The 25,040-nt window shown below is 44.9% G+C and overlaps 1 protein-coding gene across 1 annotated transcript in view; it reads left to right on the top strand.

The window, feature by feature from the left end:
* HSD17B2 (hydroxysteroid 17-beta dehydrogenase 2) overlaps positions 1-4,790 on the top strand; it is an 81,519-nt gene extending 76,729 nt beyond the window's left edge. The window contains exon 5 of the mRNA XM_079116947.1: positions 4,443-4,790. Coding sequence (XP_078973073.1) covers positions 4,443-4,780 — 338 coding nt within the window. The 3' untranslated portion in view covers positions 4,781-4,790. The remainder of the gene's footprint in view (positions 1-4,442) is intronic.
* The last annotated feature ends 20,250 nt before the right edge of the window (positions 4,791-25,040 follow it).

Genomic DNA, 25,040 nt, shown 5'->3' with positions numbered 1-25,040 from the left:
GTTTCTCTGCTTCCTTCCATGGAGAGCGTGAGTTCGCTCAAAAGTGATAAGCAAGCAGAGGCCATGCTGGGTATGCGGCCAGGTCCCCTGAGGCCCACTTGGAACACGGCCTTCCTAGGATTCACACCTGCTTCCTCGGGCTTGAGTTTTATTTGATCTGTGAGAAAACAGCTAAGAAACACTCCTGACTGACTTTGACCAGTTTTGATCATTTTCCCTGCACCACTCAAACCTCTCTTCCAATATATAATCCATGGATCTCTTATCAGGTTTTTGATCTGGATTTAGAACTTATTTTCCTGTGGAAGTCTGAGTGGATATGTTGATAACATTTATTAATTCCCCATTCTCATTGGCTAAGGTGGTTTCATTCCTCCAACTTCTCCATGTTTGGAAAACAGTTATTTTCCTCCTTCCCCTCGGAAGAAATTGACCCACCTTCCCTGACCCCTAGAGATTTTCACTCTCACCTCTTTCTTCCTGGAACTACTGAACTCTTAACAGAGACAGGCCACCCCAAGGCCCAGTCTTTCTCTTCTGGGTCATCAAAGATTTGATTGACAACTTCAGTGAAGATGTAAAAAGTATGTCTAACTAAAGACCACATACTGGGAGGTCCTGCTAACCCAACAAAGAATAGGCCCTAAACCTTTGAATGTTTGCTCAAATGTGCAAGATACTTTCTAAAAAAAAAAAAAAAAAAAAAAAAAAACAAACAAAAACTAAACTTTTGGCTTGAAGCACTTGGCAACTGGGAACTTCACAGCTTGTGGGGAATACTCAAGACAGTCAGAGGGTTATTTCAGGAGGAAAGGAGAGAAAAGGACATTGGCCACCCAGGTTAAGAGGAAGGGCCGGGACAGAAGAAATGGAGGGAAGATGAAGTGTTGGGAGGGATTTACAACTTGGGGACTCCCTGGGAGGGAGGAGAATTGAGGGGAATTGATGGGGGATGGAGGTTGGTCAAAGACGAGACCAGGTGTGCCAGGCAATGAGCCTGGGAGGGAAAGGGTACTACAAAGAGAAGGAAGCCAGATGGGAGCCAGTGGAAGAGGGACATGATAGACTGGGTCTTGCAACCTGGTAGGAGGATTGAAAGTTTGGTGCACAGTCCTGGGAAAAATTCTAGCACACAGATGTAAAACTTCATTTGGACCAGAGAGCAGCCCTGCGTTCAGGGATTCAGCATAACAATTATACCTAAAATTTCTGGGGATCTGCTCTTATCATACATTCTCATACATTCCTGGTGTAGCTGATCTTATTGCTAAATGGAGAAATATATCATATATATATATATATATATATGAAAAAAGTGGATAAACATACATAGTTTAACCAATTATTATGAACATTCATGTACTTAATGCCCAGATTAAAAAAATAAAATACCACTAGCACCCAGAAGTGGTGATCCAGGAACTAACCACTCTCTTGCATCTTTTAATGGTTATTTGTCGGCTTTTCTTTACATAATTACATCCATCCAGGTACCACCAAGTAACAGTTTGGTTTTTATCAGTTTTTGAGCTTTGAAAAGAATGAATATGCGTGTATCCTTCTGTCACTAATATTATGATTTTACATTTCATCTATGTGGTGTGCAGCTGTGGTTCATTCATTTTTATTGCATATTCTGTGAATATGCCACACCAATTTTCTACTGTTGATGGGATATTTGGGTCAGTTTTGGTGTGGTTGATGGTGGACAGTGCATCTCTGGACTTTCAGGTACATGTACTGGGGCTTTTGAATACATGAATTCTCCTATGCTCTATACCCAGGACTGATCAGGACTGCTAGATCAAAACTTTACCTAGCTTCAGCTTGATGGGGCAAACTGTTTCCTAAAATGTTGTTCCAATTTATACTTTCACCTTTTCTATATATGTTTTATTTTTAATCAGCACATAACAATTGTGCATATTTGTGGGGTACAGTGTGATAATGCAACATGTGTATATAATGTGTAATGAGCAAATCTGGGTAATTAGCATTTCCGACTTCTTCAGTGATCGTCATTTCTCTCATTTGGGAGCCTTTAAACTCCCATCTTATAGTTCTTTAAACAACACATAAGGCATATGTTTGACTGACATGGTTTTCCAGGTGAGGGTGGTGGGTGGGGGTAGTATGCCCAGAGCGAGTGTCTGGTACTTGCTCTGCCGTGATGTTGGGGAAGCAGCAACCAGATCCCCAGATGCAGTGCCTGAGTTCAGGTCCTTCTTTCATACCAGTCGGACCCAGTTAAAAGTTGATATTTGATGAGTTCCCTGAAGGCAAGAGGCCAGAGAGCAGAGGGCAGAGAACCCAGGTATGGAAAACGATTCTTCGTGCGTCTATTTAATAGAAGGTAGGATAAGAAAAGGCATCTTATGAGGGCACAGACAAGGAGCTTCTGGGAACATTCAAGAAGACAGGCCAGATTTATTTCCCTACAATAAAAAATATCTAACACATAGTGCGTGTTTGGCAGATGTGCATTATCTCACTTACCAAGTAGGCATCAAAGGTTCTCCTCTTACAGCGAGAACACTAACGCTCCCAGAAGTTGAGGAGCTGTCCAAGACAGAGCTGACATGAGGCAGAGACAGAATTTGGATGCAGGTCCCATTAACAGTTTCATTGTTCCCCCACAATGTGACTGGGGATGGGTGGGTTTTGGGTACCCAAAGTGGCAGACGATGGTTGACAAAAGACAGATGGCTTTGTCACCCATAAAGAGAGTGCTGGGGACTCTAGACAGGATATTCACAAGAGTGCTCCAAAGTTTTGAAGTGGAGAGGGATGGAATCCCAAGCCTGTGGAGGGGAGATGGGAGGGAGTCGCAGGAGGGTTATTTTTTCCCACAAAAGCCTTTTTAAAGACTCAGAACTTTCAAAGCAATTGTCAGGGTGATCATTTCTCTAGGTATGGGGTGCCTTCCTCAAAAGAAGACTCCTTTGCATTTCCTGTAGCATAATTGGTTCCCAGGGGCACCCCACAGCCCCATGTCCAGGAGTCTCCCCAGCTAGCCAGCAGAGATTCATCCCTGCAGCTGTGGCTTTGAGGAGGGAGCATGGGTGACCACAGCCTTTCTGGAGAGTATTCTGGCAGGAACTATCAAGATTCAGAATGGATGTGCCTTTCCACCAGGCTACTGCAGTTTGGGGACTCTGGCCCACGGACATAAAGCCACAGTGCAGAAAGGTAGATGGCACACGTTCCTTCACTGGAGAGTCAGTCGTGGTGGCAAAGCCTGGGAATGGCTGGGAGTGGCTTTGAGAGGAAAGTGCCTGAGAGCTGCTGGGGCGTGGAAGGTCCTCTGTCCCAGGTTAACTCTGTGGCACTGATCATTCGTGACTTAATCTAGATCACCCACCAGAAGTGAGCTCTATAATTCAGTACCGAGAAAAACAAAACCAAGAAGAAGAGCAAATTCCTGGAAGATACAGAGTATGATCTTTTTTGTTTTTCTTCCTACCTGGTAAAATAAAATAAAACCAAAGCCTTCTATATGTATAGATGTATAAGCAAGAGAGGATTGTAGAGGGGGGCACAACCCTGCTAGTTACCTCTAAGGAAGTTAATTTGAAAATACATACCTCTTCCTGTTATTCACTTTACAAGACAAGCAGGCATTGCTGCTCTGTTTCAGAGTAAATATATATCATTTGATTTTTATATAATAAGTAGTCATTGCCTCTATATCAAAAATGCATTTATACTTAATCATATGGAATTTATATGTTAAAACTTAAGTCCATATTTAAGTCATATTAACATCAAATTTAATATGTATTTAAAAAATATATATAGATAGGATATTTCGAGTTGAATATTTTTAAACAGAGATAGGCATTACTTCTATATTAAAAATTATATAGTTATACTATATATGTGTATGTATATAAATGAAATAGGTTCTATGTAATGCATGTTATCTGCCACATCTATTTCCTACTCCTTGGACCCTCGACTGCTGCTAGGGATGGACCCCGGCAGCTATTTTGTAGACATTACATATTACACGCGTAGTAGTCACCAAAGACATGCTAGAATGTTTGCATCATCCCTATATGTAAGAGCTTCAAGTGGAAAGGACACACGTGCTCGTGGCCATCTCTTGGATTGCATTTATACAGGGTTCAAACCCAGGCGAAAGGAACCTGCCTTGTTAGCGAGGCCAATAGCTGCTGGGAAGGGACCCAGGAGAGACCTTGAGGCGGGCCCGTTCTACTCCTTGTCTGGTTGCTGATTCTGTGGGTTATTAAGTTTGCAAAAGCCCAAACATCTTGATTAAAAAACGACAATGAACGCCCTTAGGAAGCACTATTTTGAAAGGCTTTTGCAAATGTTGATGCTCCATCCTCCCCAGCTGAGGACAGTTCACAAGCTGCTGCTTCCCCCATTCAGACTGGTCTTCCTGGCACCTGACCCTCCCTTTTTTTCTTCTGTCCTAGGCCTGGGGGGCACAAGTGAGAGCTGGGACAAGAAAATGCAGGCTGTCCTGGACCACCTGCCACCAGAGCTGCAGAAGGACTATGGCCGGGACTACATCCTCGCGCAGAAGAATTTCCTCCGGGTTTTCCAATTCTCTACCAACCCGGACATCACACCAGTGATGCGCGTGGTCGAGCACGCTGTCTCCGCCAAGAGCCCCGCTGCTTTTTATGAACCCGGGAGAGATATTTACATGTCTATCCTTATGGCCTCCTTTGTCCCTACCAGCGTCCTTGATTATTTTTTGAAAAAAAAATATACCATAGTACAGCCTTCAGTCCTAGGCACGCCCAAGTAGAACAAGGGCAGCGGCGGAGGAAACCAGTCTGAGAGTGCAAGCGAATCTGTGTACTTCCCATTAAAGCCATTTCTTTCCCTCTGAAGGGTGTTGGTGGAATTGGATTTGGTGAGAAGGCTGGGGAGCAGCCCTGCGGAGAACACCACGTCCCTGCCACACACTGGGTCATTTCTACCTCAGAGATACTGCAGTTGGGTTTCAGGCCACACAGTAAGATGAATGCAGCAATAAGGCAATTCACACCAGGGTTTTGGTTTCCCAGAGGATGTCAAAGTTGTGTTTGCCCCATACTTAGTTTATTATGTGTGCAAGAGCTTTTTATATAAAAAAGTATATACCTTAGGTAGAAATACTTTATTGCTAAAACAAAACAAAAAACAACAACAAACAGGCTACCAATCACCTGAAACTTGGGTAAGTCACAATCTTTCTAACCCTGGATGATCTTACCTCCACTGTTGCTGGCTGCTGGCTGATCAGGTGGCGACTGCTGGAGGCTGGCGTGCCTGTGGCAATTTCTTAAGACAAAACAGTGAAGTTTTTGCACTGATTAACTCGCATTGTGTGGGATGCTATTGAAAGGCGTTCAACCACAGTAGAACTTCTTTTGGAATTGAAGTCTGTCCTGTGGAACACTGCTGCTTCCTCAACTAGGTTTATGTGGTAATCTAAGTCCTTTGTTGTACAGAATTTTTACTAGGAGTAGATTCCATCTCAGCTGTTCCTCATCCATCAAAGTTTGATAGTGAGATGGTGGTGATTCCGTCACCTCTTCAGATTAGAAATCTTAGTTCTCTGGCTATTTTTCACATCTGCAGATTGTTCTGCCACTGAATTCTTGAACCCCTCAAAGTCATCCCTGAGCATTGGGAGCAACTTCTTCCAAACCCCTGTTCCTGTTGATATGTTGATTCCCTCCTATGAACCAAGAATGTCCTTAATGTCACCTTCAATGGTCAATCCTTTCCAGAAGGTTTTCAGTTCACTTTATCCACATCCATCAGCAGAATCTCTGTCTATGGCAGCCACAGCCTTGCAAAATGCATTTCTTAAATAATAAGTCTTGAATGTTAAAATTATTCCTTGGTGCATGAGCTGCAGAATGGTTGCTGCATTTGCCAGCAGGAAATCAACATTAATGTCTTTGTATATATCCAGTCCAGCCCTTGGTGGCCAGGTGCGCTGTCAATGAGTGGTGATATTTTGAGACGAATCTTTTTTGTTTTTGAGCAATAGTTCTCAACAGTAGACTTAAATTTTTCCCAGTAAGCCATGTTGTAAATACATGTGCTGTCATCGGACTGTTACTCCATTTACAGAGCACTGGCAGAGTTGGTTTAGTATCCTTCTTAAGGGCATAGGCGTTCTGGGAGGGTAAATGAACAGTGTCACCAGCTACATTAGCCCTAACAAAAGAGTCAGGTTGTCCTCTGAAGCTTTGAAGCCAGGTGTTGACCTCTCCCTCTAGCTGCGAAAGTCCTAGATGGCATCTTCTTCCAAGGGAAGCCTGTTTTGTCTACACTGAGTGTAGAGTGCAACTATGGAAATGGCGTCTTCCCTTAAACCTCAGGAGCCAACCCCTGCGAGCTCCAGCCTTTTCTGCAGCTCCCTCGCCTCCCTCTGCCTTCCTGGAATTGCAGAGAGCTGGCTCTGGCGTAGGCTCTGGCTTAAGGGAGCACCGTGGCTGGTGTGCTCCTCTGTCCAGGCCACTGAACCTTTCTCCTGCTCAGCAGTAGCTATTCTGCTTTCTTATCAGTCACGTGGCACTTTTCATTCCCTTCAAGAACTTTTCGTTTGCGGGCAATGTGACTGTTGGCATGAGAGGCCTGGCTTCCGGCCCGCCTCATCTTTCCCTGTGCCTTCCTCGCTGAGCTTAATCATTTGTAGTTTTTGATTTAAAGAGAGGTTATCACTTGGTCCAATTTCCATGTGTTTTAAGGAGTAGGGAGCCCTGAGGAAAGGAGATGCAGGAAATAGCTAGCCAGTGGAACAGTCAGAACACAGGCAACATTTGCCAGTTCTTTGTATGTGGCCATGGCCTGTGGTGCCCCAAGCTGATGACAATGGCAACATCAAACATCGCAGATCATCACAAGATATAATACTGATAAAAAGTTTGAAATGTTGCTAGAATTTCCACACTGTGATGCAGAGACACAAAGTGAGCACAAGCTATTAGAAAAATGACACCCATAGATCTGATTGACACAGGGTGGCCACACACCTTCAATTCATAAAACGTACAATATCTGTGAAGCGCAGTGAAGGAAGGCACAATAAAATGAGGCATGCCTCTGCTTTCTCCTCCAGGTCTCATTCCAGACCTGAGGGAGGGGTCTTGACCCCTATTTAATAGGTAGGGGGATGAAAGACCAGAGAAGTTCATTGTCACACAGCTAGTGAAAGGCAAGCTCAAGTTCACACCCAGGAGGAGCTCCATTGCCTGCCAGGAAAGGAGGATGAGAAAGAGACAGAGAAAGAGAGGGGGGATGGAAGAGGAGGAGGAAACGGCAAGGGAGACAATACAATTGACTCCTAACCTCTTTCTCACTGTGCATTGATATTCTGTGACTACTACATCAAAGGTGCTGAATTCACTGTCAATCATCAGGGCTCAGTGTGCCTTCTCTTGCATCTTCTACCAGTAGCCTGGGAGATAATTGGGTGGAGTCTCCCCCGAAGCAGGGTCCCAGAGCCCTCTTTGCAGACCCAAGGTAAGAAGGTGGCAGGTTTAGACCCTATGGTAACTATTTGAGCATCCCAGTCTGGAAAAGCCAGAATTATTACCCAGAGGAACCTGGCTGATTGAAGGGAGCAATATCAGATACCAATAGAGGTATGACCAGGTTCAGCTGGATGTGGCAAAGGGCGAACTGTGAGCCCCGGGTGCCCAGAGATCTCCAGAATACCTTGTTCACTGCACACCTCCCTTTGCTCCATTTCATTTCTAGAACATGGAGGCCCTTTTTCTATTTTCCATACAGATCTTCTGGAAGGAGATTAAATGACAGTGCTCTGCAATTTTCCCCCAAAGAAAAATCATGAATGACAAAATAGTAGAACAAATATTTTTGGAACTCTAACAGTACATTTTAATGTCTGTCCACGTCGATTGTCCAGTGTTCACCATCGTTGCTTCAGGGCAGAACAGGAGAAAAAAAATCAAGATGTGTCAGCTTCCACAACAGGCACTTTCTGGAAATACGAGTTGTCAAAACCAAAGCTGTCAGTTGCATGATTCAGGCACTGTTGAGAGAGCAAACAATATGTGTAATTTGAAGTCCAAAGTTTAGGAGAAAACTGAGGATTGGGTATTTCACCAAAAGCCAGTGGTTCTCAAAGTGTGGTCCTTGGATCGGAAGCATCTCTTCACCTCAGAACCTGTTAGAAATGCAGGTTGTCTGAAGCCACCCTTGTCTGGTATGAGCTTCCTGGGGGGTTGCCCTAACACTTGGCATCTTAGTACAACATAAATATGCTACCTTTCATTTCTGAAGGCCAGAATTCTGAAATGGGTCTCACAGGGATAAAATTAAGTGGTCTGCAGAGCCATGTCCCTTCTGGAGGTTCTGTGGGGGATCCACTTGTTGCTATTTCCAGCTTCCAAAGTTCTGTAGCCCTTTGCCTGTGGCTGCATCACTCTGGCCTCTGTTTCCATTATCACGTATCTTAATGCGGAGCTTCCTGCCTCCCTTTTATAAGAACTGTTCTGGTTACATTGGACCCATGAGATAATCCTGGATCGTCTCATGCAAAGATTCTTAATTTAGGGAACAAAAAGATTAATTTAGCCACTTCTGCAAAGCACCTTTGCCACACAAGATAGCATGTTCATGGGAATGGGGATCAGTGAGCCGTGATCTTGGTGAAGGACCGTTGCTGTACTTACCACACCTAATGAACCAGAGGTTCCAGGAGTGGGCCAGAGGCCTGTGTTGCAATGAGCCCTCCAGGTGATGCACACCCACATTTAGAGCCATGACTCAAAGCTACAGAGTAGTAGGTTGCTGGATGTGTGATCAGGTTATAGAGGAAGGGAGGAAAGTTCTAGAAGGCAAGAGAGATGGCGGGGGGGAGACAGAGAGAGAGCAAGAGCTGAAGATGTCCAGAGGCTGAGCCAAGGGTGGGGCCTACGTCTGTTCTGCAGCTTCCCAGAGGCTGAGAACTTTCTGAAGCACAGGGAGAACGTGCTGAACAGAGATCCAGGCAGGTCTGAGAGTCCTGGAACAGAGCAGCTCTTATCTGATCCCCTGCAGGATTGCTCCTAAGTCTCCTCTCAGGAAAGTAGACCACAGAGTGACCTATTTAGCCAGAGAAAGACTGATAACCTCTCCCTGCCACCCCAGTGTCTTGGTCTGTTTAGCTGATGTAATGAAATGCTATAGACTAGATGGCTTCTAAACCAAACAAATTCATTTTCCTGGGTTCTGGAGGCTGTGAAGGCTAAGATCAAGGTACTGGCAGATTTGGTGTGTGAAGAGGGTCCATTCCTCATAGATAGCACCTTCTATGTGTCCTTGCAGAGGAGGGATGATTGAACTCTGTCAGGCCTCTGTGTTAAAGGTGCCAGTGCCATTCAGGCGGCACATTATGGTGCACATCAGAGCAAACTCTCTCACCTCATGGCAGAGAAGTGAAAGAGGAAGGAGAAGAAGCCAGGTTCCAGCATTCCCTTTGAGGTCCCACACCCAATAATCTGAAGACCTCCCATTATACCCCACCTCTTAAATATCCCATCTCCTCTCAATAGCACCAAACTGGGAACCAAGCCTTTACCACGTGGACCTTTGGGGGACATTTGCACAAGTGATTGTTCCTGGACCAGCTCACACATATTCCCGGACCATGCTCACTCAGAGGTTTAGAACCTCTGGATGCTGGCTCGAGCACGGTCAGGATAAAGTGTTTCTCCACTGGTTTGTCTTGGAGGTCATTATCTCCCTCCAGGATCTCTGGGATCATGGGTGGTCATGGCAGAACTCTGTGGTTGTTTTAGTCAGCTTCTTTTTGCTGCTGTGACTAAAAGAACTGTCAAGAACAACAGAGGAGGAAAAGTTTATTTTTAGCTCACCGTTTCAGAGGTCTCATCCATTGCTCTGGGCCCGAGGTGAGGCAGAACATCATGACGGAAGGACAGGGTGAAAGAAAGCAGCTCAGGACATGGCAACAGAAACAGAGCTCTGCTCACCAGGGACAAAGTATAAACCCAAAGGCCTACTCTTGGTGACTTACCTCCTCCAGCCACATCCTACCTGCCAACAGTTACCACCCAGTTAATCCGTTCAAGTGGATCAATGCATCACTTAGATTGAGACTCTCACAACCCAGTCATTTCCCCTCTCAACTTTCTTGCATTATCTCACACGTGAGCTTTGGGGGCATGGCTCATGTCTAAAGCACCACAAAAGTTCTGTGCAGTGCCCAACTTAAAATTCTACAGCAAGACACAGGAAGCAGAGGAGGGTAGAAAGATTGGGGACACTTTTGAAGGTCGTGGAGAGAAGGATCTCAGTATGTTTGTAGGGTGATGTTGCTTATTCTGAAGTGGGACAGAAGAGGCTGGACCAAGAAGTTTCAGGAAGCAGGTTCATTGACTGCAGTCGGTTCAGAATGGCTTGTACCTGAAATTCTCTGAACAAAGATTTGGGCAATTCTTTGAACTTTATACCTCATGGAAGGAGGGGCTTGGAGGCTAAGCCAGAGGTTTCACAAGTTTTCAAACCTGGCATTTACAAAAAAGAGGACGCTACCAACCATGTGCGCTCTGCAGAAGACTTTGCTGATAGCTGATATCGTGTGTCTGACAAGATGAGGAACTTCCATGTTACAAATATGGTGAAGGTTTCTGCTCCATTATGGTAAGGGTCTTCTGAGTGGAGGTTTCTGGCCTGCTTCAATTCTTTTGCCTGCTCTGCATTTCTTCTTTTTGGGATTTTGGTGAGACTGTCTCAAAGGACCCTACCTCCGACCATGGGGGAGGGGTATTTAACAAATGATCGCTGATCAGTCTATGTCCTTGCCTCCAGTGATTAATTCAAGAGTGGGTATAAGACTTAAGAAGGACCAATCAAAGACTTTTTGTAGGAGGATTGGATGAGAGGAAGAAAGGATGTCCTTTTCAGCTTTTGAGTTGAACTGTCCATGATAAAGCAAATCTTCTAGAACACACCACGAGGACAGTCTGGGATAGAATGGAGCCAGGATAGAGGAGAACACAGAACAAGGATGAAGAAAGGCAAGGTCTGATGATGTAGATGGAGCTCCTTGCTGTAGCCATACCTGAAGATCTACCCTTTAGATGGGTTTCCAAGTTGTGTGAGCCAATAAATTTCCTTTAAACCATTTCAAGGAGAGTTTTTATCTTTTGCAACAGAATTAAGACCTGATAAACACATGCTTTAGGGACAATCCAGTGAAGAATGAGAAATAAGATAATGCTTGACAGAGAAAATGGGAAATACATCAATGTCCTGGGAAAGAAAGAAAGAGATGAAACTACCGACAGAAAAAGAGAAGGAGGTGAGGGTAGGTGGAGGCGCTGTTCTTCAGTCCTCCCTTAGGGAACAGCAATTTTTCTGATAACATTTATTTTGGAGTCTCGTCCCCAAAGTCTGGCAGCACAGACCCTCTGAAACAAGATGAAACAAAATTCTTGCTGAGCTCATGGTGGAAACCAAAGATTTTAGTTGGTTACTGGCAATTCCAGATCATCAGAATCATACTTGGCCAGGATAACAGTATAAGGTACATTGTGCCTTGTGAGATAAGATATCCTGTCCTGGATTGTCATAGAATTTATTTACTATATTGCAAAATATAGAGATGACTGAAGAGAGACGCCAAGCCTACCGTGGAAATCAGGAAAATCAACAAGCAAATGCATAGTTAATGTCCTAAGTTATTTGTTCATGGCAGAAGTGCATGCCAGAGGAAAGCTGCTCACCTCATGGTAGAAGTAGAGAGGGCACGTGATCGGACCAGGGATAAAAGATAAACCCTCGAGGCATGACCTGCCTCCTCCAGCCTTGCCTCAGCTGCCTACGGTTGCCACCCAGTAGTCCATTCAAATTGTGAACTCATCACATGGATTAGTGATGACAGTTGTCATAACTTCATCATTTCATTTCCTGCACTAATGGGTGGTTCTGGAGGACATTTCATATTTAAACCGTAACAATGTCCTAAACGTGCTGTGCTTTGTACTAAGTATGTTTTTTAGGCAAAACTTAATTGTTTGGGCAAGAAAATTTCATTGGTGAAAACAAAATGTGCATTTTCATCTTGAATATCCATGATGAATAGCAAAATAAAATATAAAATATAAATAAAAATATAAAGGGCTGGATCAACACATGTCATTTCCTTTAGTGCTGGATCTTGTTTTTGGAAGGGGAGGTGTGGCCCAGCATCTGCCTACCTTTCTGTCTGGGGTGAGATCCTGGTGGAAAGCAATGCCCTTCCTCCAGGTCAGATGCCACAGGGGCTAAATCCTGTCCCGCCCACGTTTTCAGCCTCTCAGACTCTGGTGTGTGTAAAAAGACACATGACCCTCCTAGGCAGGGAATGCAAGGGTGGTGGTGGTGGTCTTCCAAAATGACAGCCGTGTGCCCCGATTCTTGGCTCTTCAGAAACACGTGGTCCTGCAAATCCAACTTTTCCAGCCTGGTCCTCCAGCCTGGCTTTGACTAGGTGAACCACATACATTCAAATAGCTCCCGATTTGATAAAAGAGAGTTGGAGCTCAGTTTCCGTTCCTCTCCCAGCAAGGACGACACTCTAATTGATATCAACATGATCGTCACTGTCACACTCACTAGAGTTTTCAAAGTCCCACTTCTAATATGCAGCCCCACATCTTCATGGGTTCTTAGGGTGAATGACTCCAAGAAGGATACACCCTCCCAGAAGCCCCTGCCTGTGAGAGCAATGGTCAGTGTCTCTCTTGCCATTATCCCAGTAGCACCTGCTCCCTCCCTCCCCACCCCTGTCTCCTTCTCCCTCTGTCTCTTTCTCTCTGGCACTTGGTGGAATGGAGCCCCTGGCAGGTCCTGGATTCCTGTCCCTCCTTTCCAGTTTCCACTGAGAGACATCTTCATAACCCCCAGTCCTCAAGAAGCTCCTCCAGAGAGAAGACTGAGTGTGTGATGTAAGAGAGAGACTAAGGGTTGACCTGAGCAGAATGGAGAAGATGGCGGGGAGCAGGGTGCTAGAGGGGCACTTCCTCGGGGGGGCGTAGGAAGTGGGTGCAGAACTGGAGTAGACCCTGGAGACTCTCCTCACTTTGAGGTCAAAAGACTGCCCCCCAACACCCATTGGGTTGTTTTGTGAATTTTTTTGAATCCTGGTTGGCACAGCTCCAAACATTGGCAGTCGGTGGCAGATCAGAAGAAGGACGGGGAGGATGCTTGGGAGTGCGGTCTACGGACTGGATGTGTCCTCTCCACATTCCCGTGCTGGAATCCAGCCCGTCAGTTGATGGCTTTAGGAAGTGGGCTTTCAGAGACACGCTGGGCAGGTGAAGTCTTTGCAAGAAAAGAACGGAGCACCTGCTTCTCTCTCGCCCACATGGGGACGCAGAGCAAAGGCAGGCACCTGTGAGCCGGACAAGTGGTCTCACCAGACAGCGGATCTACTGGCACCCTGATCTTAGACTTCCTGGCTTCCAGACAGTGGGAAACAAGTTTCGGTTGTTTAAGCCACCTAGTATGCGGTAACTTGTTATAGTGTTACCTGGGCCCATGGCCAGGGACTTGGCTCCGAGGGTCCCAACAGGCTGAATTCAGTCATCTATCTTCATCTGGAATAAGAGAAAAATGATATAAAAAGAATAATGAATTTATTTGCAGCTTGGTCAAACTTGGAGGAAAGCTAATCTACCTTTCCTAAAACCATAAAAGTGTTAAAATTTATAGGGGGGATCATTCCTATAGAACCAAAGCCAAGAAATATGCCTACGTTTGTCCAGCTGGACTGAGGGCCAGAGGTGTGTTGTGACTCTGGTTCTTCTTGCCCTGCTGGCATCCTCCCGGGCGTTGGGGAGCAGTTTCCCTTGGCTTCCGTTTCCAGCAGGAGATGGTTGCCTGTGGGAAGCTAAGCTAGAGAAGTAACTGAAAGAAGCATTTAGCAGGACAACGGCTGGCTTCTTTCCAATCTTTCAGTTTTAAAGGGGCAGCAGTCACACTAGGAAGGCAGCTGTCACAACAGCAGCAAGAACAAAGACACAGAAAACTGGGTTCCAATCTTGGGCCCACTGCTCCACTGAGAGGTGACCTTAAGCAATCTGCTTAATTTCTCTGCATCTTATAGTCTTAAAAAACATTTCTTTTTACTCTAAAAACAGGGCAGTGAAAATGATCATCTCAGAACTTGTGAGGATTGGCTGATGGCGATGCCCAGGCTTTGGCCAGCACCTGGCATTCGATAGGAGCTTGATGGACGCAGTAGGAACTGTGGTCATGCTCTTCTCTCCTGTCTGGGGGAGGGGCAGGTCACCTTGATGCGTCCTTTCTATGCTGAGGTTGGAGGCTCTGGATCTACAGCCAAGACTTCAGGAGCACCTGAATCCAAGTGGCGACTTTGCTGCTGATTGGCTTATGCTCCTCCTCCTGCCAGGTCACAGGGGAGCCTTAACGAATGCACACAGGTGCTCACACCCACTGCTGCTAACAACCCCCACAGCCGTGATTTCTCTCTTACGAGCAAATGAGGATGTTTACATCTGCTCCCGGTAAAAATCTCTATAGTCTTGTATTAGGGTTCTCTAGAGGAACAGAATCAACAGGAAGTATGATAATAAAAAGGGGATTTATTAGATTGGCCTACATGACAGAAGCTGGATAGTCTGCAGTGGCCATCTGCAGCTGGAGAGCTGGAAGAACCAGCAGCTGTGCAGTCCAAGTCATGGAAGCCCCAGTACAAGAAAGATCAACAGTGCTACCCTAGTCCTAGACCAAGGCTTCTGGAAACTACCTGGAGAATCACTGGCAGAGTCTGCTTTGGAAGAGTGAGGCAGAGAGAGTCTGATATCCTCAGGTGATCGAAGTGGTGATCAAGAACCTGTTCAAGAAGAGCCGAGCTTGCTCTGCATCTGCTTCCTTGTTCTTCCAGCTTCTATTCCATCCTATTGGGTGATGCTGCCCATGCTTAGGGAGGGTCTCCAACTCATGCCAATCATTCCTAGACACACCCTCGTCGACACACCCAGAGGCCTTAATCATCAGCATCTCTTAATCCAATCAAGTCAATATTCAAATTAACCATTACAAGACTTTTTTTTTTTTTTTTTTTTTTTTTTTTTTTTTTAAGTTAACAATCATTTATGGCTTCCTCTTTGCCAGGAATTCTGCTACCCATTCATTCCTTATACCAACTCCACAAAGTAGGTACTACGACCAGCTCAATTTTTAGGTAAGACAACAGGCATATGAAGCTGATTTTCCCGAAGTTACATAGCTAATGTGTACCAGAATTGAACTTTTTAAGTTGTGTTCAACTTCAAAAATTTAGAAGGAGTTCTTTTTGGAACCAGTTTCCTGGGTTCAAGTTATGGTTGTCATTTCTGAGCTGTGAGATCTTGGTGGTATTGTTTGGTTTTTGTAGTATCTCAGAACCTCTGACAATGAAGTGGGGAGGAAGATCATGAATGGTGCTTTGTATTAAATAACTTAATCTTTATCAAATAACTTAATCTACAGTATTAAATAGTATAAATAACTTAATCTATAGTATTAAATAACAGTTATTTAGTAAGTGGTATTAAATAACTTAATCTATATTAAGTATTCGGAACTGAACCTGGAATATAGTAGGAACATGACAGGCATCTGTTGTCATTCTATACAGCTAATTTTCGGGTGCTATGGTAACGATGAGAAGGAAACTCAGACGTGAGAGCGTTAGGAAAGATGTTGAGATGTGGAGCAGGCTTTGGACCTCGTGAAGTTTTATGTTAGCTCTCTTCTTGGAGCTGGGCTTGAGGTAGAAATCACTTCCCTACATAATGCTGGTGGGGTTTCATCGGGTCGCTGAAGTTTCCTGTGATGGCAAAAGGCAACATGGTCTGCTCAGAAAAGCAGGTGGTCCAAGAAGACCATGCTGAAACTCAACCCACCTGCAGGGCAGGCTCCTGGCTGTGGAGAGCCTGGGATGAGTGCAGGGTGCAAGCCTGGCCACCACACCTTCTCTTTTCCTCTGGGCCCTAGGCATGGAAGAAAACCCCACAACCTCTGTGCTGTCACCTGCCTCCTTCCACTGCATCAGGCAATAATTTTCAGAAAAATGTTAAAATCATGTACAAGCACACAATAAGCACACACCACAGTTTCATTTACCTCACTAATGAGAGAACCAGTGAGATGGCAAAGCAGATTCAGAGAGGAGAAGAGAAATTGGCATTCAAAATACAGTGACTAAATTACATGCAAAATTGGTTCAGGAGTAATTGGGGCTGTATTTGCATCCCCATTGGACAAAAATAATCTGTACCCTATCAGTTTTCTCCATATTAAGATCTACCTTTACAGAGCTGAGTCAATAGGCATTTTACAACTTGCAATAGGCAATAGGCAAGCAAAGTCAAGTTGTAAGGCAAGCAAAGTCAAATTGTAAGGCAAGCAAAGTCAAGTTTTAAGGCAAGCAAAGTCACTGCCTCAGCCAGGTGGTACTTACATGGGCTTTTACACAATGCCAGAGCATACAAAAATACCAAGAGTATCTTTTTTATCTTAGCTCTAAGTTCTTGATGATTTTTCATAATGATAATCAAGGTAGGATTTGCTAAGAGACCAGGAAACTCTTCCACCAACCTAGATATGACCTCGGACTCTTTCTCAGCATTGCATTCCACATACCTGCTGATGGTCCCTGAGGATTGGCACCAGGGAGGAAATTGATTTGCCATCCATTCCTTGATGGCAGTAGTGGATGGACTTAGATGTTAAGACAGTTTCTCCTGTGACTGGCTGATGCTTTCAGTGGCTTAGTCAAAGATGCTGCTTAGAGACCTGGAGAAACATTGGTTCTCATTGGGGAAAGGCAGGAAGTCTAAGGAAGCCATCTCTTTTCTATCTCAGATGGGTGTTCAGTTGCTCTTCCTAAGTCAGGATTTCAAAGACAAGAGACATGGCTTCAGAGTCCTGTATCTCATGCTGATGGGTTGTTCTGATTATAGAGAGTTCTATGTAAGATGGGTGATAAACTTGGAAGGGGGTGGGGGATTTGATCCTAGTGATTTTGGGTGCTGCTGGTGACCTTATAGTGGTGTATGATCCATGAAGCAAATGGATCTGTTGCAATATTAGGATCCAGGAGGAGAGGAAATCATCATTCATTCCTGGGTATCCACTTGACACATACTGGGTGCCAAGCTTTACTGAAGTCCATTGGCAGCTGTCAGGAAGTCTTTTCCAGAAGAAACAGGAGACCTGGTTCATTGATGCATGTAATCGATTTCCTAAGTGGGGGGATTTCCTAATTTAAGAAATTCTAAATTTTCAAGGCCTATGTGCCTGTTCCCATGAAGGCATGACCATCTGCAGGAAGAGAGAAAACTTAAGCAGTATGTAAAAGCCCTTCTAGAAACATTCTTCCTCACAGCTATGGAGTGTTTAAATCGTCAGAATCCCCTGTTCAAAAATTACACTTGACATTTATATTTCTTTGAAAAATTGGGGAAAAGATAGTTCATTAGTGTTCCAAATAAGGTGAAAGAATAGCAATTCAGGGTCCTCAGTGAGGTGATAAGAGGGAACGGTGCAGGGTTCTTCTCAGGACATCTGTGAATGGTATCACCACGGGTTGCAAGGAGGCAGCTTGGAACGCTGGAACCCATCTCTGTCTCCTGGTGGCCCGTGACTTCTGCTGCTCCTAGGTGAGAGTGCAGTCACCACCTCGTTGAGAGATGGGAGACACCCCACTTAGGTAGCCCGTGAAGAAGCAGCCACTGGGGAGAAGTTGGGGAAGGGGCAGGCTGCAGAACAAAGGAGGTGGCCCCACCCTCCCAGAACTCACCCTGGGTGGAAAGACAGTGGCCTCTGTATCTGAGGTCCCGCATGCAGGGATTCAACCAAGGGCGGGCTGAAAATACCCGAGAAGAGATCGCTTCTGTCCCAGACGTGTGGGGACTCTTCCTTGTCGTTATTCCTACACAGCACCCTGTGACTGTTCATAAGTGTTTACACTGCATTAGGCGTTACAAGCCATCAAGAGATGATTGAAAGCATTCGAGGGAGTGTGCACAGGAAGTATGTAAATACCACCCTCTTTTACATGAGACTCGAGCATCTCTGGATTTGGTAGGCATGGGGGTTCCTGGAACCAATCCCCGCTGATGCTGAGGGACAACTGTAACTTTCCTCAGACCTTGGAGGGCTAATGTGAAGACCAGAGAGTGTCAATGAGAGAAACAGTCCAAGAACAAAGGAAGATGGTTTTTAAAAGAATTCACCATGAAAACACCAGTCAAAAGAAAGTTGGTGCTTTGGTTTGGGTCTTGAACGTCCCCAGTGTGGCACTGTCAGGAGATGGTGGGATTCTTAGGACCTGGGGCCTAGTGGGAAGCCTTCGGATCACTGGGGGCGTGCCCTCTGAGGGGACTGTCTTGCTGTCTCGCTTCCTGGTCATGAGGTCATTGGTTTTGCTCTGCCATGCGTTCCTGCCATGATGTGCTGTCTTGCCACAGGTTCAAAGCAACAGGGGCAATCAGTCATGGCCAGAACCTCCAAAACCCCAGGCCCAAACAAACCTTTTCTCTGTATAAGATGATTATATCAGATGTTTGTTATAGTGATGGAAAACTGACCATACTAGTCCCAGGCAAAGCAGATTCTAAGGCAAGAAGCACGTCATCATTTCATCATGTATGTCATAGATTACACATCCCATACTCCCTAGTTGGAGCTCAAATGCCTCTACTCTGTGACTCCTGGCTGTTCTGCCTTCTTTAATCTGATGTGGGGCACAGATGTCAAGCTAGGTCCTAGCTGTCCCTTTTACCCAGGAGGGAATCCTGCTTCAACCCCCAAGTTAGGTTTTCTCTCTCATCTGTTGTCGGGGTCTTAAGCCCCCTTGCTCTTCTTGACCAGCGACAAGGGAAGGGGACACTCCCCAACAAGGTCAGACCGGGATAGGTAGGGCCTACTGACCGCCCGCTCCCAGCCCTCCGGGTGGAGGACAATCAGACGCGTCAGGGAGACCCGTCACAGCAGGAACTCGTTTATTGAGGGAGTCACACAGCTTTTATGTAGGGTGGGGGCTAGGCGGGAACCAATCAGCTTAAAGGTCAGCAAGGCATGGGGCGTTCACGCAGGCAAAAGTCCCATAAGACTATATGGCAAGCACGAGCTGATCACATTTGCGGAACTATTGTTAACCAATCCCTGACGGTGGTCCGATTCATCGTCATTAACTATTGAAACCGCCTTTGAGGCCTTGATCTTGCTCACTCGCCAGGGAGTAAGGAGTCAGCCTGAGTTAGTTAACGTCTCATTAGTCCCAACAATCTGTCACCCACTGCATCACCAGAGCCTTCTCCCATGCAGCATGTGTTTCCTGGACTCGGCCTGGTGTGGGGCATGGTGCCAGGCACTGGGGACATGACTGGGGACATGAAAGATGCATTTCTGCTCTCCTCAGAGTTTAAATTATACTGGGGAAGAGAAAATAGTTGAATATAAACAAAGAGCTGTTTAATGCAATCATTTGAAACTTGTGGTCAGTGCTATTAAGCTGAGGATCAGGGAGCTCTATGTACCTAATCACCAGGGCTTCCTGATTTTAGTTGTTTCCCAGGGGAGGACAGGGAGGGCCAGTTCTTAGATGTATATTCCACCCACCAAGCCAACCACCACTGGTGCTTCTGAAAGAAGCCAATAGTAGATGAAACCCTTGGCAACTGGCCCAGAAGGTGAGAGAAGGATGCCAGGCCTTCCTGAATAACTGCTGGGTGTTCCAGGCTGCCTAAGTGCCTCACTCAGATGCCTGCTGCTCCTAGACTTTCTGCAGTCCCAGTCTGGCACCTATGGAGGACACAGTTCCATTCAGTCCTGATCATAAATCAGCTTCAAACTGGAGAGTCAGCACCAGGTCCACAGGCTCTGGACCACAGTAGGAGCCTGTGTTCTGGTTTGAGGTGACAGGCTGCAGTATCAATTTTATCTGGTAATTGGTTTTGAAACACCTGAGCACAGGCAGGTGAAGAGGCCCAACAGGGAGCGAGGCAGCTCTAACCAAAGCTGAATGAATGGATGGAATTTGCTGGGCAAGGACTGTGGCTAATTTCACCTTGTTTAGCTCACTGAACAGATAATGGGTCTCATTTGAAAAGTAGCCTGGGCCTGTAGACTGCCTGGTTTCACTCCTACCCAGAGAAACCTATAAAGCAAGGCCAAGGCCAAGCAGCCTTCTAGGCCACTGAATGTTGTGGGGTTTCTAAATTCAGGCAAAGCCAGAGTCTCTTCCTGCCTTCTCCAGGCAGTTTCTGGGTGGATGCTTGCCTGTATGGTGCCATCTACAAATCAGTGGAAGGAGGTCCACTAGACAGATAGTCCTGAGGAGGGCAGGGTGGACTGCGGGCCTCTCTTAGCCTTGGAAGGGTGTGTTGTGAAGTGAGCAACCTACCAAACCATGAACGTCAGCCTGGCTGAGTCTTGTGCTCTCCAGGAAGTTTCTGTCACTCATCCTGCAAACTCTGGGGGATGCAGAAGTAGCAACTAGAGAAGAAAAGGCAGTATGCAGCTTTCAATCCACCCCCTGGTGTGGCCTCCTGATCTGGGGGAACCAGAAATGATTCTGAATCCTGAGCAGCAATCTATCGGGAACCCAAAAAGCACAAAGACTCCGACAGATCACACAGAAGGCAGGTCCACCCAGAGTGGCTGCCTTTACTCTCCTCAACATTTTGCCCAAGGCAGCCTGGCAAAGCATCTCTGGTGGAAGATGAGGAGATTGAGATGGTAAGCCAAGGCGAGGAGGATGCATGGGGGAAGGCACTGGAGGTGGTGGGAGGAGAGGGGCCGCATTTAGTAAGTAAGCAAAGAGAAGCTGAGCATGGTGGGTGGAGGCAGGTTGTACAGCAGCGAAGAGGAGGACTTGTGGCTGTTGACCATGGACCTTGTTCAAGGTGACATCTGTAGAATCCAGAAAGCTGAAGCTGCTGAAGGTCTGGGACAAGTCAGCTATAAAATGCCAGGTAGCAAAGGGGTCCCAGCCCTTCCCATATCTACCTGGGTAGTAGGTGAGGAACTGCTCTACTCCCCCAGTCCTCAGGAAATGCAAGCTGCAACCAGATATTACCTCCCGCACACCAGTGTGGCTGGAAGAAAGGAAGCAGGAGGTTCCCAGTGTTGGCGAGGGTGTGTAGTGGCTGCAAAGGCCCTGCGTCGCTGCTGGGACAACTTGATACGATTGCCACTTGAGTTTGCCAGGGCTCTCAAGTACCTACAAGCACCACAGGCTGGTGCAGTGAACAACAGGTATTTATTTTCCTCACCATTTTCGATGCTGGAAGCCCACGATCAAGGTGTCAGCAGGATTGACTTCTACTGATTCCCCTCCTTGGCTTTTAGATGGCTGTCTCCTCCCTGTGTCTTCATGTGGTCCTCCCTGTGTCTGCATCCACATTTCCTCTTCTTAAAAAGACACATTGGGGTGCTGGAGATATAGCTCAGTTGGTAGAGTGTTTGTCTAGCATGAACGAGGCCCTGGGTTCAATTCCCAGCACCACCACCAAAAAAAAAAAAAAGACAGTGGCTGAGAGCCCACACTAATGACCCTACTCACCTTAGATACTTCTTGAAAGACACTGTGTCCAAATACAATTCCATTCAGAGGTCCTGGGGTTGAGGACTTTATCACATGGATTTGGGGGAAACACATTTGAGCTCATAACACTACTTTGAAAAATTATTGGGAGGTTCTACTAAAACTGAAAATACCCATATTTTATAAGCCAGTAGTTCTTTTAGGCATATGCTCAACAAAAGTGCACATTTACAGGTGCCTGAAGACATTCAAAAGTGTTCACAGCAGCCCTGCTTGAGATAATCCCAACCTGGAAACAACACAAATGTCAATTAACAGTAGAATGAATAAACAGTGCTGTATTCATACAACAGAATACTCTGTGACAACGCAAAGTACATGCACATAATGCAGAACACTGCTGAATCGCACAAGTGGAATTTTGAATGCAAGAAGTCAGGTGCCAAAAAATGAAATTATGTATAATTCCATTTATATAAGCTTTGAGAATAGTCAAGCCTAATGCATGCCTTTGGAAGTCAGCACAGTGGCTACTTTGGTCGGGGGTGTGCCTCATGACTGAAAGCTCTTGGGGACTCCAGAAGGCTGGTCATGCTCTGTCTGCAATATAGATGTTGGTGACCAGGGTGTGTTCACTTTGTGACAATTCATGGAGCCTCTGAGTAGGTTTGCATGATTTTCAGTTTTACCTGTAGTTCAATGAAAAGTGGATCAAGGAGAGAATCTTTGACCATAGAAATCTATGGGATTTGAGACTTCCAAAGTCTCTGTGCTTGTATGATAGCAATATCACAAGACCCACATCTTCAATGGAGAGATTGTGTTAGTTCTCTAAGTTAAATGGGAAAGAACTGTGTCCTAAAATCTTACCTCCCTGGAGTGGTTATGGGGGCTACCTCTGAGGAAAGTACCATTTCAGCTCTGGACAAAGACTGAGAAGGAATCAGATGTAACCACTTCTGAAAAAGATTTTTTAAATTGAGTAATATTTAATCTTAAACATATGGCTTCATGAGTTTGGAAAAATATCCACAAATGTGCAGCCCACACAGGTGGGAGTAGGCGTCAAGGGTCACTTTTTCCCATAAGGATGTCCCTTTGCTCCTGCACCATTTGCTGGCAAGTCTTGTCCCTGTGGAATTGCTGTGATGTCTTTGTAAAGAAATTACTGACCATGTAAATGTGGGTGTGTCTGTAGGCTCTTCTGCTTATTCTATTCTGTGATTTATTTGTCTACCCCAGGCCAATGCCATATGCTTTTTGCTTGTTTATTTTTTCTCTGGGCGCTGGGGATGGAGGCTGGGGCTGTGTACATGTTAGGCAAGTGCTGGGTTTGACTTGTACCACCACATCTTTCTCTGACTTTTATTGGATGAGTTTTCTTTGACTTTGTATTTTTAACTTAACACATTTTTTAATTTAAACCCCTTTGGTGTTCACTCAAAAATATACCATGTGCACATAATGTATACATTTTAAAAATAATACCTACCTAAGTTTGCATTTTTAGTCTTCTGGTGAATAAATGAAGACCCTGGCACAATGTGGTTTTCCTTAAAATGTTCCCTCCTATTCTCCATGCAGTTTGTTTTTTGAATTATTTTAAAAACCGGGTCAAGATTAGTGAATAATTACATTTTCCAAATAATTACACAATTTGCAATCAGTGTGTATTTAGATTTTTGAACCAATATTTGCCATTTTCTGTCTTTACCAATGTTTTTAGTCTTACACACTCTATTTTCTTAAGTCCACTCTCTAACAGGGGACAGGGAGGGACTGTGGAAAGCAGTAGTTGTGGTCTCTGTTTTTAAAAAACAAATTTCAACCCAGAATTCTATATCCAAATGACCCCAAATCAGGAGCAGTTCCATTTCTAAGCACAGATTTCTGCTTGCTACTGGGGCTTGTTCCCTTGTGGACACTGGAACATTTTGTTGCTTTCTGGCTTGGCGCTGAGTTTTTAAATGTGGGTGTTATTCCACATGTGTTTGGGCCTCCACAGTGAGCAGCTGAGGTCTGAGACAGGAACAACCCAGTCAGAGAAAACAGCCCTGGTGCCCTCCTGATACAGTAGGGGCTTGGAGAGGAGGCTGGTGACTGTGGCCTCGTGAGGGAGCAGGGAGCTGGTGGATGTGATTGCAGGGCCAGCAAGGAGTTGTGAGTCCATTCTTAGTATCATGGAAACCCACAGAAACATGTTTTTTTTTTTTTTTTTTTTTTTGGGGGGGGGGGGATGCTGGGGATCGAACCCAGGGCCTTGTGCTTGCAAGGCAAGCACTTACTGACTGAGCTATCTCCCCAGCTCCCCACAGAAACATGTTAAGCAGAGAAGTGACTTGATAAGTCTCCTGATCTATACGTAATTTGGCATTTACTGCTGGCTTTCTCTTTCTCTATCCTGGACCAGCTTCTTAGAGCCCTTGATGTTACTTTCACATACTTATGGCTGTTTCCACAGCTTCCAGGAATTTACATTCTGAGAATACTTTCCACAATACAAATAAAAGTTTCCAACTTTAGCCCATGGACAATAAGAGACCATGTTAAGGTGCTGGCTTAAGCCCAGGTTATGAGTTGGATGACTCATAGGAAGCAAAAATATAATTTGCATTAGATTTGGGCCAACTTTTGGTTAAATTAAAATACATCCGTAATTATTCAAGAAATGCATTGCAAGAAAGAGATGAAGTAGGAACCTATAGATTAAAAGAGTCCTAAAAGAAATATTAACCAGTCACACTATAGAGACCTTATTTGGAACTATGATTTAGACTTAAAAAATAAAGCATTACTAAACAATAAGAAAATGATGATGGCATATTGTGTGACATGAATTATTAATAACTTTCAGTGTGATAATAGTATTGTGATTGCTATTTTAAAATCCCTTAATTTTTAGACATATATACTAAAATATTTTAGATTAAATTTTCTGATTTTTGGGATTTGATTTGGAATAATATAGAGAAGGGTAGGTACACGGGGTGACAATGGGGAAAGAAGATGGCTATGAGTAGATCATTTTTGACCTAGAGAATGGGTATGTGGAATTTGTGAAACTAATCTATCTCCTTTTTATAGGATTGAAATTTGTAGGGTTAAATTATTCAAGACATACACTAATCTGTCTACTTTTTTATAGGGTTGAAATTTTCTACAATAAAAATCTTTGAAAGAAATTCAAAGTAATTTTTATTTATATTTATATTTATTTATTTATTTATTTATTTTGGGTACTGGGGATTTAACCTAGAGCACTTAACCACTGAGTCACAGCCCTAACTCTTTTTATGTTTTAATTTGAGACAGGGTCTTGCTGAGTTGCTTCGGTCCTCTCTAGGTTGTTGAGGCTGGCCTTAACTTGTGATTTTCTGTCTCAGCCTCCCCAGACCGTGGGATTACTGATGTGTGGTACTATGTCCAGCAAAGCAACTTTTAAAACATTCAGTAACAAAATATGAATTTAATTAATATGAACTTTCCAGATAAAAATGTCTGC

The sequence above is a fragment of the Sciurus vulgaris genome (assembly GCF_902686455.1).
Source record: "Sciurus vulgaris genome assembly, chromosome: 17".
Lineage (NCBI taxonomy): Eukaryota > Metazoa > Chordata > Mammalia > Rodentia > Sciuridae > Sciurus > Sciurus vulgaris.
This window is presented reverse-complemented; position numbering and strand designations above follow the sequence as displayed.